At 41.1% G+C, this 17,848-nt stretch overlaps 2 protein-coding genes across 2 annotated transcripts in view; one reads left to right on the plus strand and one right to left on the minus strand.

The window, feature by feature from the left end:
• Positions 1-17,848, plus strand: part of LOC139154299 (uncharacterized) — a 1,065,525-nt gene that overhangs the window by 859,926 nt on the left and 187,751 nt on the right. The gene's annotated exons all lie outside the window — the stretch shown is intronic.
• Positions 355-8,381, minus strand: LOC139154458 (vomeronasal type-2 receptor 26-like). The gene is made up of 4 exons (XM_070729092.1): positions 7,599-8,381; positions 6,364-6,591; positions 2,521-2,647; positions 355-1,259 (listed from the first exon to the last, which is right to left on the minus strand). Exons 1-4 carry the CDS (start codon positions 8,379-8,381, stop codon positions 355-357), a joined length of 2,043 nt encoding a protein of 680 aa, XP_070585193.1.

A 17,848-nucleotide genomic window follows, 5' to 3' on the forward strand; every position in this document is an offset into this window, starting at 1 on the left:
GCTGACAAGTGACAGAAATGGCTGAAGGTTGACTCAGCCTTCATTCCTTCTGAGGTTGGTAAAAATAGGATCCAGATTGTGTGGGGAAAATGCTGAATCTATAAACTGCTGAGAGAGGGGGCCAAAAAACACTATAAATCTAAATGCTATTACTATTTCTGCGGAGAGGGGAGGCATACAAATCCAATAAATAATAATAAATAATAAATAATATTTCTATTGCTATAGAAATTTGACAAACACTGTTATAATGTTATACATATAAAATTTTAGTAAAATTGCCTTGACTTACTCTGAGAAAAGGATTACCAATTCCCTTTCACAGTAGAAATATATGCAACTACCATTTAATAGTCAGAAATGTTTAATTTTTATAAGCTGACCCTTGCTGTTTAGCTCAGGCCTAAGCAAAATAATGTAGCATTTGGGGGAAAAGATACATCCCAATAACCCAGCACTAGAAGCTATGATGGAGAAAATCTCCACAGCCACCATATACTTTCCTTTGGTGCTCAAATAGGTGGGAACAAAAGACAACCAAACACTGCAAAACACCAACATGCTGAAAGTGATGAACTTGGCTTCATTGAATGTGTCAGGCAGGTTCCTAGCCAGGAAAGCCACCATGAAGCTGATGAGAGACAGAAATCCCATATAGCCCAAGACAAGATAAAACATCGTAACAGACCCTTCGTTACATTCTGCGATGATTTCCTCAGTCATTGATCGCATGTTAAGTACTGGAAATGGGGGAGAAGTGATTATCCATGCCAGACAAATGCCTGCTTGGATGAAGGAGCTAGGAAAAACTATTAAGAAGGACAGTCTTTTCCCCAACCATTTTCTCATGCTGGACCCTGGTTTGGTGGCCATGAATGCTGCAATGACTGTAATAGTTTTGGCTAATACAGAAGAAATGGCCACAGAGAAGATGATACCAAATACGGATTGTCGAAAACAACAAATCAGTTTAAGAGGTTTGCCAACAAAGAGGAAAGAGCAGAGGAAGCAAAGTAGAAGAGAGATAAGGAGGGTGTAGGTGAGGTTCTTGTTGTTAGCTCTAACGATAGGAGTGTCTTTATAAGTTATGAATATTGCAAGTATGAACATTGTAATGATTGAGAGTAAAGCAGCAACCACAACTAAACTAATACCTAAAGGTTCTTCAAAAGTTAGAAAAGTTACAATTTTGGCAATACACTGAACCTTGTCCTTACTTGGATATTGATCTTCTGGACATTCAGAACAGGCAATCATGTCTGCAAATAAGACAAAGGTTATAAAACATGGAATCGAATCATAATGATTGATGCAGCACCAAGTGAAATATTAGACTACATCAGTAGTGTTCCAACATAACTGCACAAAGTCTACCCTACAAAACTCAAAATTCTGGTTTAGAAATTCTCAGATTTGCATCCTTCCACCCACCCACCCCCACCCGTTAAATTAGTAAACTTTGAAAATGAGTGGACTTGCTCATTGGATGAGAATAATAGTAAGCTATTGAGATAGCAATATTCTGTACCATTACCTAGATTCCCATGGCTTGACAGATAACTTTTGAAAATTAATGAGTAGTTACAATCAGGCTTGCTTGACACTTAAAGCTATTTATTTATTTATATTTATTTATTTAGTTGAAGTATAAGATTGTAATTCGTATAAGCATAACATAATTAGTAAGTTATGATAAAAGAAGACAATAGGACAGTAGGACAGGGATAGTAGGCACAATGGTACGCTTATGCACGCCCCTTACAAACCTCTTAGAAAAGGGGAGAGGTCAACTGTAGACAATCTGAGGTTAAAGATTTTGGGGTTGGGAAAGAAACCACAGAGTCAGGTAATGCATTCCAGATGTTGATCACTCTATTGCTGAAGTCGTATTTTCTGCAATCTAGACTGGAGTGGTTTACATTAAGTTTGAATTTATTCCATGCTTGTGTGTTGTTGAGGTTGAAGGTGAAGTAGTCACTAACAGGACATTTTGGTATACAATTTTATGAACTACAGTTAGATTTGTGTAAAATGTGTAACTCCTTAGCATCAGAGCATGTTAATATAAGGCAACTGGCAGTTGGAACTATGTTATTTTAAAGTGAGAAGGGGAGTAGAATATCTAAACACCAGGCCCATAGGCCAGATGAGGCAAGTGCTGGCCATGTCCACACCTAGTTTAGCAAAGGGGTAACATCAGAGCATGTTAATATAAGGCAACTGGCACTTGGAACAGAGCTCTTTGCAGTTGGGAAGGGGGAGTAGAACACCTAGCTCCTTAAGAATCATGTTTCCAGGTGGATTGAAATCTTCTAGTATGAGAATTGATATTGGAATAAATGAAGCAGGTAAATCAGTTCCAATTTTACTAAGAGTAATTTACCATCTAGTAAATTTTGCAGGGGAGAAATATAATATGTAATAGAGTAGGGTAGAGTAGAGTAGGGTAGGGTAGAGTAGAGTAGAAGAGAAGAGAAGAGAAGAGTACAGGACAGAAGAGAGCAGAATAAAATAATTTACCTGACATGTTTGCTATCTTCCCATCAGAACATGGATCACAATCATAACAGCAAAATTTCTCTCCTTCTTTCTTTTTCTTCTGATAGCCAGCAGGACAGGGGTCATTACACACTGAACGGGGCAAAGCCTGTTGATAAATCAGGATGGAATTCAAGACTACGGATTTGAGTAATACTGGTATGTTCTAATCTACCTGTACACATAAAGTATCAGTAGTCAAAAGACTGTGAAATACATCAGAAATCTCTCTGACATTTGCTCAATAATGCAGTTGGTTTCCTCAGAGCTTTGATCCTCCCTTCACCAGTCTGGATTAAAAAAAACCCTACTGTTAGATTTAATATTTAGCTTTACACAATTTAGAACACAAATAAAAATCACACCCTTCATTGTGCCTCTATCTTTCAACTCAATTAAATTTTAGAATTCTAAAATTTAGAATTTTCTTCCTATTTGTCAAGTTAATGGAATTTTTAATGTCTAACCATAATTTTAGGAGTAGCGGCAGCGGGAGGCTCAGCCTGCACAACTGGGATGCTTCTGCGCATATGAAGAAGCATCTTTGATGGCCATGAGGCCCGGTCCCTTATAAGTAATGCCCAGGTGAAAGCTCCTGTCTAAAGATTCAAGTATGAGAAACAACTAAATTGTTCCCACAACGTGCAGTGGTCCATATGTGCATATGTTGCCACTGAAACCATAGATTGCTCGTCAAAGCTTATCAGTTCCTCTAGGTAGGCATAGCACAGTTGCTATACCCCGAATTGGAAGTATAGGCCAGAACGGTGGGCAAGCTCCATTCCATTTTGTTGATTGTATGCCATACTTATCTATCTATCTATCTATCTATCTATCTATCTATCTATCTATCTATCTATCTATCTATCTATCTATCTATCTATCTATCTATCTATCTACCTACCTACCTACCTACCTACCTACCTACCTACCTATCTATCTATTAGATTTCTATGCCGCCCCTCTCCGTAGACTTGGGGCGGCTAACAACAATAATGAAACAGTATGTAACAAATCTTATATTTAAATTAATTTAAAAGACCCTTATTTAAGAAACCAAACATGCACACAGACATACCATGTATAATTTTTATAGGCCTAGGGGGAAGGGAATATCTCAATATCTTTACAGATGACTATTATATCAGTGTTTCCCAACCTTTTTGGAGCCGCGGCACATTTTTCATATTTTCAAAATCCTGGGGAACATTGAGTGGGGGGGGGGACTAAAAAAAGTTTGGACAAAAAAATCTCTCTTCCTCCCTTTCGCTCTATTTCTCTCTCCCTCCCTCTTTCTCTCTCTTCCTTCCTTTCTCTCTCCATCCCTCTTTCTTTCTCTCTTCCTTCCTTCCTCTCTTTCTGTCTCCTCCTTCCTCTCTCATCTCTCTTTCCTTCCTCTCCCTCCCTTTCTCTCTTTCCTTTCTCTCCCTTTCTGTCTATCCTTTCTATCTCTCACCCCTTCTCCCTCTTTCATTCCCTTTCTCTCCCTCCCTTTCTCTCTCATTCCTTTCTCTCCCTCTTTCCTTTCTATCTCTCTTTCTTTCTCTCCCTCCTTCATATCTTCTTTCTCTCCCCCCTTCCTCCCTCTTTCCTTTCTCCCCCTCCCTTTCTCTTCCTTTTTCTCTATCCTTTCTACCTCTTACTCTTTCTTTCTCTCCCTCCTTCATTCAATTTTCTCTCCCTCCCTCCCTTTCTCTCTCTTTCCTTTCTCTCCCTCCCTTGTTCTCCCCTGGGGCTGCCTGTGCCTGCCCTGCACCACCCAACACGGACGTACAGCCCCCGGTCGTCGGTTCGTCGCCCCCCCCCCACGGAGGGAGATCCGGCTGGCGAGGGCGGTAGATCTGCGTCCCCAGCCACTGGAGGGAAATCGGGCTGGGGCGGCGAATCCATCTCCCCAGCCAGGCGGAGGGAAATCGGGCTGGTGGGGGTGGTGGATCCATGTCCCCAGCCACGTGGAGGGAAATCGGGCAGGCGGGCGGGTGGCCGCGGCTCCCTGCACGCCCCTGGAAAAGGGTGCACGGGGGGGCATTTTGGGGTGCGACAGGGAATGGTGCCCGGGCCGCTGCAGCCGGCAGCCTCCTGTTTCCGCTGCCATTGCCCTCCCGCCGGGCCCCAAAGGGCAATTGTTGCCACCCCCGCCAGGAAAGCTCCAGCTGGGCGGGGTGCTGCCGGTGGCTCCGCCCTGGAGCTCTTGCTCGCCGCTGCCATCCCCCAGCAACTGCCCGGGGCCGCTGCAGCCGGCAGCCTCCTGTTCCTGCTGCCATTGCCCTCCCGCCGGGCCCGAAAGGACACTTGTTGCCGCCTCCACTGGGAAGCTCCAGCTGGGCGCGAAGAATAAAGCTCAGCTTCCGGTCTCAGAAGCTGAGCTTCGCCGCACACCTGATGATGTCTCGCGGCACACCAGTGTGCCGCGGCACACCGGTTGAAAAACACTGTATTATATAACAGTCTTGAAGTCCCAATTTATCCATGCATACATGGAAGAGGGAATAGATCCTAGCTAATAATAACAATAGGTCAGCATAAAAAGGGGGAATAGAATTCCCGCTATCAGTGTGATTAATTCGCGCTAAAATAAATCAAAGACCCCTGGGTCAGTCAGTTGAAAGCATGAGCTTCGTAGTTTGTTACATGCTCAACAGCAATCCAGCTTGAATAAGATGTAGGTCTGTGCCCTGAGGGGAGGGGCCCACCATTCATTCTCACCATTCATTGTTATTCACTAATCCATGAATCAAAATGCATGGATTACACAAAATAAAATTCCAGTTTATAATATATGAAAGGATTGATGAGAATCATCCATAAATAATAAGGAACAATCACTAATTGCCCAAGGAGCTAATCAGCAAGAGGGCTGTAGGCCTTTTTACATGGCATTAAATCCCTGAAGGGGGCCAACTACTAAAAAATGGGCCTGCTACTCCAGTGCCCTCCCCCAACCCACCCAGGCTGATCGCGGCATGGTCAAGTCTGCAGAAAAAACAGAGAAGGAAAGGCTCTAGACCCTGGCTAATCCTTCCAGAAAACAGTTAAAATGCCTGTAATTTCTGCTTAATAAAGCTACCAAATCAGGATGCGGGGGTGGGAGCACACCCCACCCCCTTAGTAACATGACAGTGGGCCCATAACAGCCTGGAGACCTCTGGTCAAAGCCACAGAGGGGGCTAGGGCCTAAGAAGGCCAATTGGGCAAACCAAAGGGCAAGGGACCACTGCCCCCTACCCTAAACCAACCATCCAGCAGGGCCTGCAGGCCGCGCCACGTGGAATCTCACGTTGGCGAACAGGCACACAGCCTGTTTACTTCAGGATGCTGAGGATGGTGAGCCCAAAATGGCCTGGAGCCTTCCAGGCCAGCACCAGGAGCAAAATCAGGGGATAAGGGCCGAAACGACCTGTCCGGCAAGGCCTGCAGGCAACGCCATGTGGCCCTAAGCCTGGCGAACAGGCTCAACAGCCTGTTCGCTTCAGGATAGCCGAGGGCAAAAGGAGGATGTCCGCTTCGAGCCGCCCTTAAATAGGGCGGCTTAGGACCTCCCCCCAAGCTCAGGAGGCAGCACGCTGGCCTGGCGCGTTGCCAGAAGCCAAACTTCCGGTTTTCGCCAGAAGCTGGAAGAACAGGCAGTGCCTCCCAGCTCCGGGGGCAATTTCGGCCGGCGTGTTAAAACACTGGCCGTGCATTTCTCCCAGATTAGGAAACAACTCCCACATATTGAGTACAGAATACTTAACTTTAACTGATATAAAAATATGGAACAGATTCTTTAACACAGCTGATCTTTGATTTTTCATCAGAAATTATAAAATCCTTCAAAATCCATACTTGCTCAAAATCTTTGTGCCATACAATTAAATCTTCATGAATCACAAATTTATCTTCAACAAGTGCTTTGGGATCCATCATTCCAATTTTCATTGTACGGTAGGAGTTGTTTGGAAACATGACCACGTTTATCATATCAAATCCAGAAAGCAGTTCTCCATGATGGCTGATGGATACAGATTCTCCAAGTGAATTATTGAATGAAAGGCCTTGAAGGAACCAGTGTAGCTTAATTTAAAGGACAGGAAACAACGGATAATATCAATAAATTTATATTTCTGAAAATTATAGAAATGAAACTGGCATGACTTTTCTATCAATCAGTTTTAGTCAGGGCTAATTTACCATTATGGTTTTCCACAAGAGAAACAAATGTGGGTACATTTTACCATATTGATATCATAATGGCTTATACCCAGTGGTGAAGTCTATTTTTTTCTATATGTTCTGTGGGCGTGGTTTGGTGGAGTCATGTGACTGTATATGCGTGGCTATATAGTCATTGGCTGGGGAGGGGGGTGTCAGAAGACAAAATATCATTTTTACAATGTCCTGCTGGAGCAAGGAGTTGGACTAGTTGACCTCCAGGTCCCTTCCAGCCCTGGATTGCTGTGCTATTTCAAGGTATCTTCTGAAGTTGCATCCGCGGAAGGATGTGTATATGTACTCATATTTGTGAACCAGTAGGGAAGCTAAGTGAGTACCACTCCTGCTTGTATGGGATACCTACTGTCCACAAAACCTAAATTTAAAACTAAAATAAGATACATCAGAGCTGAGCAACATCAAAATCCAATCCATTGAAGGCTTTATCATGAGATTTAGATTTAATCATTTTTGTTGCTTCTTTTGACATCTGGCCCAGAGTTGAAATGCTATCAATTTGGGCAAAGAGGTATATCCAACAAACAGCTGTGTGATGATCAGCTGTGCCACACAATCGTGAAAGCAGGATTTCCTGCTTTCTAGCTAATCTAAATCACATGGTTGAGCTGATCCTCTCTTGCTGTTCTACTCACCTTTGGTGGCTCTGATAGCTTCAAAATGCTCCTTTTTCAGCACTGAATGGTAGTGCTTGCGGCTCGCATGTGCGCACAAAGTTAACCAGTAGCAGACTTCAGAGGAGTTCACCCAGATCTGAACTATCCTATGAGAGCTAATTTTGGGTAGTGTCTTGTCCTGTCCTATCCTATTCTATTACTGACAATGAAGGTCTTTAATCCACAAGTTATTACCTTCCAGGTCCCTTGATCTTGAAGTTCATTCCTTACACTTTCAGCGACTCTTTTATATTTAGACATATGTACATTCAAACCATAAACAGCATGTGCTACAGCATGGACTGCATTGTAGATACTGTAACTGTGACCAGTAATTTCAAATAAATGCCGTGGAAGGTTATTTAGCTCTTCCTTCCCAGTACAAACTTCCGCTGGTTTGTTACTCCCTGAAAAGAAGCAATCAAAGCCTTGTTCCCAGAATTCTTTCAACAAACTATCTCGTTGGGTCTGGAAAGGTTTGATGGTCCTAAGGAATTCATCAAACCCTGGAAGTTCCTTAGAATGAATAGCAAAGGAAATTGCTCCATCAAACACTTGCAAATCTGAAGGCCTGTGAAGATTTGTTAACACAAGATCCATCTGAGCTGTCAGAATCCACATTTTCCCACAGCTTATATCTATATATTTCATGAAGGTAAACAGAAGGATTGCCGCAATAGATTCTCCATAGAAAATGAATGTGTTCACTTTGGGGTGGTTCAGATAATATTGTATCCTGTATACTATATCGCCTTGAAATATAAAGAAAAAGGCTTGTTTGGGAAATCTCTCCACAAAGGCAGCACAGATCCTGTTTTCAGAAAGAAACAGATCCAGAGCTTCAAGGAAATAGTCTCCACTGTTGTCATCCAGAATTAAAAGGCCAACCCACATCCACTTAAAATGTTTCAGCAAATGGATGATCCCCACAATCTGAAGAATTTCATTGGGAGCCATACGGTAAAATGAAGCAGCCATCTTTGTCCCATGTTTCTCATTGGGAGCAAATGAACCATATGCGAGCTAAAATAATATGTGCAATTGATTGGTTAGGATTGGAATGCCATGATTCAATTGAGAAGGGTATACAGGTTCCTTTGATCTACATCAGTAACATTTATTGTATTTTTCGGAGTATAAGACACACTTTTTCCTGCCTAAAAGATTCTGAAAACTTGGATGCTTTTTATACTCTGAATGTAGTTTTTTCTAAGCTTTTTTTTCAGCCCTAACAAGATGTTAATGATAGTTCCAGGTGTTACCTTCCATGTTTTTTTTATTGTAACTTCAATTGAAGAACTGAATCACCTTGCCTACAGTACAGCTGTGATAGTAACTGAAGAACTAGTGTTACTGCAACAGGAACCAATCAGAAAACCCACTGGAAAACCAAAATGGAAAATCCGACTAGAACTGAAAATCAAAAGCTTGAGATCAGATGCAAGTAACTTGAAGAACATTAAGGAGCAGAAACTGAACAATCAGAAGATCAAAGACTATTTGACAAAAAAGTACTGGCTTAGTACAAGAAAGATCGAGGAAGCTCTGGAAATTGTAAAGCAGCAGATAACAGCAACAGCCAGAAAAATTGAGCGATATGAAGCTAGGATCACCCAGTACAGGCAGAATCAAACATTTAAATCCAACCAGAGGCGGTTCTACTATAACCTGCATCAGTAAACAGATAGGGATACTGAAAAGCCAGAGGTGAAAATAACAACAAAGTTCTGGAAAGATCTCTGGGAGGTCAAAAAGGACTATAACAGGACTGCTGGGTGGATAAAGGAGTTTGAGAAGGAATTCTCAGGGAGCAATATGCAGCAGCTGGAGATAACACCTGAAATGATTGCAGAAAGAGTGAAGAGGGTAAAGAACTGGACATCCCCTGGCACTGATCAGCTGCATGGTTTTTGGCTGAAATACCTGATCAGCCTGCATACAAAAATGGCTGAATTGTTCAACAAAATGCTGCAGACAGGAAATATCAGTGAATGGCTTACAACTGGCAGAACATATTTAATACAGAAAGATGCAGCAAAAGGAGCCATACCAGGAAACTACAGGCCAATAACATGTTTGCCAATCATGCTCAAACTTCTGACAGGTATCATAGCTGACAGAATTCAGGACTACCTAGAAGAAAATGACATCATGCCAGTGGAATAAAAGGGCAATAAAAGACAAAGTAGAGGTACAAAAGACCAGCTCCTAATTGATAAAATGATTTTGGAGAACTGTAAGAACAGGAAAACAAACCTATACATGACCTGGATTGACTACAAGAAAGCTTTTGACTCATTATTTATTATTATTATTATTATTATTATTATTATTATTATTATTATTATTATTATTATTATTTTATTTGGATTTGTATGCCGCCCCTCTCCGAAGACTCGGGGCGGCTCACAACAAGTGAGCCGCCCCGAGTCATTGCCACACAGCTGGATCATAAAATGCCTGGAAGTCATTGGAGTCAATGAAAACATCAGGAAATTCATAGAAAAGACGACGAAATATTGGAAGACTGAGCTTTTTTTTGGGAATGAAAGCTATGGACTGATCAACATCAGAAGAGGCATCTTCCAGGGGAATTCTTTGTCCCCATTGCTATTCATCATCGCTATAATCCCGCTGTCACTCATCCTACAGAAAACAAACCTAGGCTACCAAACTGCTAGGAATTCACCAACTATTTCATATCTGCTGTATATGGATGACCTGAAGTTGTACAGAAAATCAGAAACTGAGATACAGTCACTAACCAACACTGTGTGAATCTTCAGCAATGACATCAGCATGGAGTTTGGCCTGGATAAACGTGCTACAGTGGCACTGAAAAAGGGGAAAATCACTGAAAGTGAGGGCATTGAAATGCCATATGGTCAAACCATCAAGTGCCACCAGCCAGAAGCCTACAGATACTTGGGCATCTTGCAGCTGGATAATATCAAGCATGGCCATGTGAAAACTGTGATCAGCAAAGAGTACATCCAGAGTACTAGAAAAATTTTGAAGAGCAAACTGAATGGTGGCAACAATATCAAGGCTATAAATACTTGAGCCATACCTGTCATTAGATACACAGCTGGTATAGTGAATTGGACTCAAGCAGAGCTGGACAACCTGGACAGGAAAACCAGAAAATTAATGATGATCCATCATGCACTACATCCCCGCAGTTACATTGACAGGCTGTATTTACCAAGGAAAATAGGTGGCAGAGGACGTTTGCAAGTGAAGCAGACAGTGGAAGAAGAGAAGCATGCATTAGCTGACTATGTGAAGGAGAGCAAAGAGTCAGCATTAATGGAGGTCAACAATAGGAAGCTTCTCAAGGTGAAGCAAACTAAGGACCAGTACAGAAAAACTGTAACTCAATGCCATATGGACAGTTGGCGGAACAAAACATTGCGTGGACAGTTCTTGGAGAAGATTGAAGGCAAAGTGGATAAAGAAAAGACCTGGTCATGGCTTACAAGTGGAACACTCAAAAAGGAAACAGAAGGACTAATACTGGCAGCATAAGAATAGGCTATTAGAACAAATGCTGTCAAAGCCAGAATTGAAACATCAACAGACGATCCAAAGTGCAGACTCTGTAAAGAAACAGATGAAACAATCGATCACATACTCAGCTGCTGCAAAAAGATCGCACAAAATGACTACAAGCATAGACATGATGCTGTGCACAGATGATCCACTGGAACTTGTCCTGGAACTACCATTTACCAGTGGCAAAGAACTGGTGGGATCATAAGCCCGAAAATATGGTCGAAAATGAGCAAGCAAAACTACTGTGGGACTTCCGACTTCAGACTGACCGAATTCTGAAACATAACACACCAGACATCGTGATCGTGGAGAAAAAGAAAGTATGGATCATCAACATTGCAATCTCGGGGGACAGCACAATTGAGGAGAAGCAGCTAGAGAAATTAGTGAAATACGAAGATCTAAAAATCAAGCTGCAACGACTCTGGCATAAGCCAGTGAAAGTTATCCCAGTGGTACTTGGCACGCTGTGCACAGTGCCAAAGGATCTCAGTGGACATTTGAAAACCATCGGAATTGACAAAATCTCCATCTGTCAATTGCAATAGGCCACTTTACTGGGATCAGCAAACATAATTCGCCACTACATCACGCAATCCTAGGTGCTTGGGAAGCGCCCGAATGGTGATGGAATATGAAATCCAGCATAGTGATCTTGTTTGCTGTGTTGTATTGACATAATAATAATAATAATAATAATAATAATAATAATAATAATAATAGATAAATGTTCCCCAATTTTACTCCATGGATGTGTTCTCAGACTTATCAATAGATATACTGTATCTTACCTGAGGGATTTTATAAAGACTTATGACATCTGACATGAAAAATGAGATATCAGCACCAAATCCTCCAATGATGGCCACAACGTGATTCTCTTGGATATCACATCTGTAGTTGACAATCAACTGATCAGATCGGAAGAGCAGCTCCAAAGTGGAACGGTAAGTCAGCAGGGCATCAAAATAGTTGTCAGAGATGAAAAATCCCAGAGTAACATTAGATAAGAGTCTTGGATTTGAGTTGATTTGTTTCACCGCAAATGCCAAACTCAGAGAATGCTGATATAACTTTAAAATGGCTCTGGTAACACAATTGAAATACAGTGAAATAGAAACAAAAACAATCTTTTTAGTGAAGGAACAAAATAACCACAATATGAAACTTCCCAATTGTAATGGGCATCAATATAAAACCAATCAACATTGGATGCACCATGGAAAGAAAATCTACTAACTTGAAAGAAAATTGTAGAGTAGAAATGAAGGTAGATTGTTAATTTTCTTATATTATTAAGGCAAGAATCAGTTAAAACCAGAATGAATTCTTTGAGTCCATTTTTATACTATGCTATTTATTCTTGGTAAATCTTACCTCATTTGCCATTATCCACACAAAACATTTATTATAACATATAGACTGGGTGAAACCAGGCTTAATAGCAGTGACTGTGAGAGAGATCTTGGAGTCCTATTGGACAACCCGTGTAAAATGAGCTAATAGTGTGCTGCGGCAGCTAAAAAAGCAAATACAATCCTAAATTGCATTAACAGAGGGATACAATCTAGAACTAGGGAGGTAATAATACCACTGTCAAAAGCTTTAGTTAGAGTGCACCTGGAGTATTGCATCCAGTTTTGGTCACCACCCTATTAAAAATATATTGAGACTCTAGAAAAAGTGCAGAGGAGACCAACCTAGATGATCAGGGGATTGGAGATTAAAACATTTGAAGAATGGTTGAAGGAACTGGGCATGTCAACAGACTCAAACTCAACCCTGATATGACAGAGTGGCTGTGGGTTTTGCCTCCCAAGGATAATTCCATCTGTCCGTCCATCACCCTGGAGGGGGGGAATTACTGACCACCTCAGCGAGGGTCTGCAATTTGGGCATCCTCTCCGATCCACAGCTTACATTAGAAAACCATCTTTCAGCTGTGGCGAGGGGGACGTTTGCCCAGGTTCGCCTGGTGCACCAGTTGTGGCCCTACCTGGACCGGGAGTCACTGCTCACAGTCACTCATGCCCTCATCACCTCGAGGTTTGACTTCTGTAATGCTCTCTACATGGGGCTACCTTTGAAGAGTGTTCGGAAACTTCAGATCGTGCAAAATGCAGCTGCGAGAGCAATCATGGGCTTCCCTGGGTATGCCCATGCCACACCAATACTCCGCAGTCTGCAATGGTTGCCGATCAATTTCCAGTCACAATTTAAAGTGTTGGTTATGACCTATAAAGCCATCAATGGCATCGGACCAGAATATCTCCGAGACCGCCTTCTGCTCCAATCTTTCAAGGTGGATAAAATTAAGACCCACTTTGCTGGGGGGTGGGGGTGGCAATATGCTGACTCAGCCACTTAGCAAGGATTATAAAGCACTATGAAGCACTATATAAGTCTAAGTGCTACTGCTATTAAGGATTGGGATTACAACTCCTTTGTTCACACAGGGAATTCAAAACATTCAGGATACTGGAATATGAGTATAAGGAAGGATTTGTAGGTTCCATGATGTGGTGAAACATTACCCAAAAGGCACGATTCTGTACTTGCAATATTGTCTGAACTGCATAGAAAGTTTTCAGCCATTTTATGTAAAAGCTGATTCAACAGTTAGCCAGTCACTATAATGTCCCCAAACCACACACAACAGATCTAACATCCTGGACCATATTCACAAAAAGAACTACTCGTAACTATACTACTATTGTATAGCATTGTATAGTTTAATCAATCTATTCACAAAAATACATGCAATCATATAATTGGATTGTGCAGGTCTTTAAGATTCCAAAAGACTCCGTGATTGTCTCCGCATTGTCTATGTTTCAGAAAGCCGGATTACAAATAAAACAGGTTAAATCTTGTTGTGAAATATTCTCTGCTTGATTTGCAACAACCTGAGACATTTATTTTTTGGGTGAAGGAAGGAAAAGGAAAAAGAATTACTCACAGAGGTGGCATAGATGACTTCTGTGAAGGATGCACATCAAAGGAATGCTCCTCAAAGACATATAAAATCTGAGCTGTGATCCCACCAATGAGGAGGTTTCCTGGCTTATACCATTCATGAAGGATCGGAGAAAGGTCAGTTCTTTGGTACTGTGTAGTCTGTGTCTGGCATTTCATGTCAATCAATAACCACAGTATGACTACTACACTCAACATTTTCTGTAGGATGGCCTTTGTTGTAGATATGCACAATTCCAGCATTCATACAATGACCCTATTCTACCAACTAAAAAATGAAGAAACATGTCCAACTCACATCTATTATATCACTACTCTTACTCAAAAGATTGGCATCAACAAGCTTAGCAAAGCATGCTCTGATGAACAAGAACATTTCAGTGAATGAAAATCCTGACTATAATCGAAAGAACCTCCCCACCCTTTTCCCTCAACTGCCCCCCAAAAAAAGGTTTTAATCATCCCTATCATGCTGAATTGCGAATTATTTCTCAGTACTTTCTGTAGAGTGGCTGCAGTTGTGTCATAAAGCATCAATGATAGTCATTTAGATTAATTGCCCCAAACACCTCATTTCTACCAAATGGAATCTCCTGGGTTTGGAGAGCTAAAATTTCATTTCCACACTATAACTTTGGAGACAACTATCTTCTTTGCTTTTTAAGGAGATACCACATATATAATTATATATGATTATTTCTGTAACTTGTTCATTATCTATGGGCTTCTTCCCCAAATAAATACTTTTGGCTGAAATCTCTACCTTCTTCAAATATATTTCTGTAGTATATTTTCATTGAGTACAGTAAACCTCAAAGAAGTCCTTGAGGATGATGGTCTAAGTATTCCGTATTCTTTGGCAAAGAGTATTTATATCAAGTGCAAAATTAGTCCATGTGCAATATATTGGTTATAGCAATAACAATAGTACTTAGACCTATACAATATAGCTCTTTACAGTGCTTTACAGCCCTCTCAAGCAGTTTACAGAGTCAGCATATCACCCCCAGCAATCTGGATCCTCATTTCACCCACCTTGGTGAAAGGCTGAGTCAACCTTGAGCCAGTCAGGATTGAACTCCTGGCATTTGGCAGAGTTATGAAAGGGAAGGAAGGGCAACAGCAATAACAATAGCATTTAGACATTGCTTTATTAGCCCTCTATAAGTGAGAGTCAGCATATTGCCTCCAAAAACCTGGGACCACATTTTACCCACCTCAGAAGAATGGAAGGCTGAGTCAACCTTGATCTGATGAGATTTGAACTGCCGAACTGCAACTAGCAGTCAAGTGAAATAGCCTGCAGTATTGCAAACACTGCATCACCTCGGCTTATCCTTGTTGACTCCTCACTTGCTTATTTTTGAAGAGCTAACCTAGCTTTTCTCCAAGAGCTTGAAGGAACTTTCATGATGCTCTCCCTTTGCTCAAAAAATCAGGCATAATCCTATAAATTCAGCATGCTCTATAATAACACAGAAGAGTCATCCATCCAGTTCTTTGGATCTCCAATTAGGTGGTGATTGTTCAACATTTCTTGAAGGTCAACTGTATTCTCCCTTACAATAAACTTTCTTTCTGAAGAAAGTTCAGAAAGTATTTCATACAATAAATCTGATAGCTTTAACATCTTTCATATGATCCCATAAAATAAACTATATTCTTAAGTTAAAACATATTGATCATAAGACCCAACACACAGAGGTGAAATGAGCTGCAGTGGCACAGTGGTTAGAGTGCAATACTTCTGCCTGCCGGCTGCCTGCAATTTGGCAGTTTGAATCTCATCAAGGCTCAAGGTTGACTCAACTTTCCAAGTTTGGTAAAATGAGGAGCCAGAATTTGGGAGGCAATATGCTGACTCTTTAAACTGATTACAGAGGGCTGTAAAGCAGATATAATTCTAAGTGCTATTGCTGTTGTTATTATCTCTTCTCAAATAATTTCTTTATAAAGAATAGTGGTCCAACATTTTGATTGAATCTTCAAATCTTATAAAAGGTGATCACAGTCCAAATGGAAAGGAGCATGGGAAGAATGCAAATAGACTACACTTCAATTAACTCAGTGCAAATGAGGCTGATTTGATTTACAGTCTCTAAGATTTTGTATTGACCCCAAACTAGAATGAAATATTATTTACTCAAAACATACAATGTTTCCCTGAAAATGCAACCTATCCCAAAAGTAAGTCCTAGCTTGATTTTTACATGTGCTCACAATATAAGTCCTTGGAGTCTTCAGAGAGGGGCAGCATACAAATCTAATTAATAATAATAATAATAATAATAATAATAATAATAATAATAATAATAATAATAATAATAATAATTATTATTATTATTATTATTATTATTATTATTATTTAGATTTGTATGCTGCCCCTCTCCGAAGACTGCGAGGACTTATATTGTGAGCACATGTAAATAATAATAATAATAATAATAATAATAATAATAATAATAATTATTATTATTATTATTATTATTATTATTATTATTATTATTATTATTATTTCCGAAATAAGTCCTAATTAAGATCCCACCCACTCCAGGATACATGGGCAAACATTAATGTGAGGATTGCGGGGTGGAGCTTCCCTACTACTTACTGGACAGTTGCAGCCAGGCCTCACCCCCCCAACACCTGGGTTGCCAGCCCAATTCTTCTGCAACTGGCAAAGCTATCCTGAAAGCTTTTGTAGCCGATAACAGAGCTTGGGATTGATCTAGAACTCTTTTATTGGCTGCAGAGGTCGTCAGGAAAGCCTTGCTAGCTGCTGAAGAAGTTTTTGAAGGCCTTTGATAGCAAAAAAAGAGGCTGGGGTGATGTGCACAAGTGAGGTAAGTCAGTGGATGACATCCCCCCCAAAATAAGACCTGGTGCCTTTCTTGGTGGCAAAAAAAAAAAAGGACAGGATTTTATTTTGGGGAAAACTTGGTAGGTCTTTCTTTGTCTAGCTCTGTTGTGGTTAGCTCTGGCCCAGCTCCTGCCGCAAGGACTGTGGATGTGGGGGAGACATCCACATGCTGCAGGCCTGTTTTGCCCCCGGTGGAATCTGCTGATGAAGGCTCCTCTGACCAAGAAGACATGAGTGACAGGGAGGAGGAGAGTGGGGCAGACAGCTCAGAAGAAGATCAATTCTCTAGCTCCTCCTTGGATTCGGAACAAGAGTTAATGATACAGCCACGCATGTGGAGAGCGATGCATAGGCAACAACAACTGAGAGATTATTATCAAAGAAAATGAGGCCACCTGTGGTTGGGTGGGGCTGTGGTGATTAGTGAGGCTGCTATAAATAGCAGCCTGTGGGTTTGGCCATTGTGGAGAATTATCTGATCATTGTGTTTCATGACTGCTTTACTGACTTTGACCTTTTGTGTGCTGATTTTTCCCTGCTTTGAAACTAAACCAGAGCAAAGTGTGTTTCACTTTGTGAAAGAAGAAGGACTGTGAATTACCTCACAGCTGCAAGCTAAGTATCACAGAACTGATAAGGGACTTGTACAAATTACCAGTTTGTTTGGAGACGAGTGCTCTCGGCTATACCAAAAGACGACTTGGTTTAAGTGAATTTTCATTATAAAGAACATTGTTTTGAATTTTCAAACGTGTGTGTGTCTGAAATTTGTACCTGTGAATTTTTGCGAGTATTCTCTACCAGAGAGCCCGACAGAACAAGCTCCATAGGAAATTTTTGCGAGGTGGGCTTTTTTATTTTTCCTCAGCCAAAGCTGAGCAAAGGAGCAACAAGAGTCAGAAGGGAGAGTCAAAAGATGTTATGTTGGTGGGGTGGATCAGGGGGTTAATATGACTCTGGCCATTGAGTGGCAGCAGGGTATGAAACTCCTGATTCTGATCATATGACCACTATCCACCTCCATTTTGCCTCCTTGCTTCAACTGCCATAGAAA

The sequence above is a fragment of the Erythrolamprus reginae genome, chromosome Z, assembly GCF_031021105.1.
Source record: "Erythrolamprus reginae isolate rEryReg1 chromosome Z, rEryReg1.hap1, whole genome shotgun sequence".
NCBI lineage: Eukaryota > Metazoa > Chordata > Lepidosauria > Squamata > Dipsadidae > Erythrolamprus > Erythrolamprus reginae.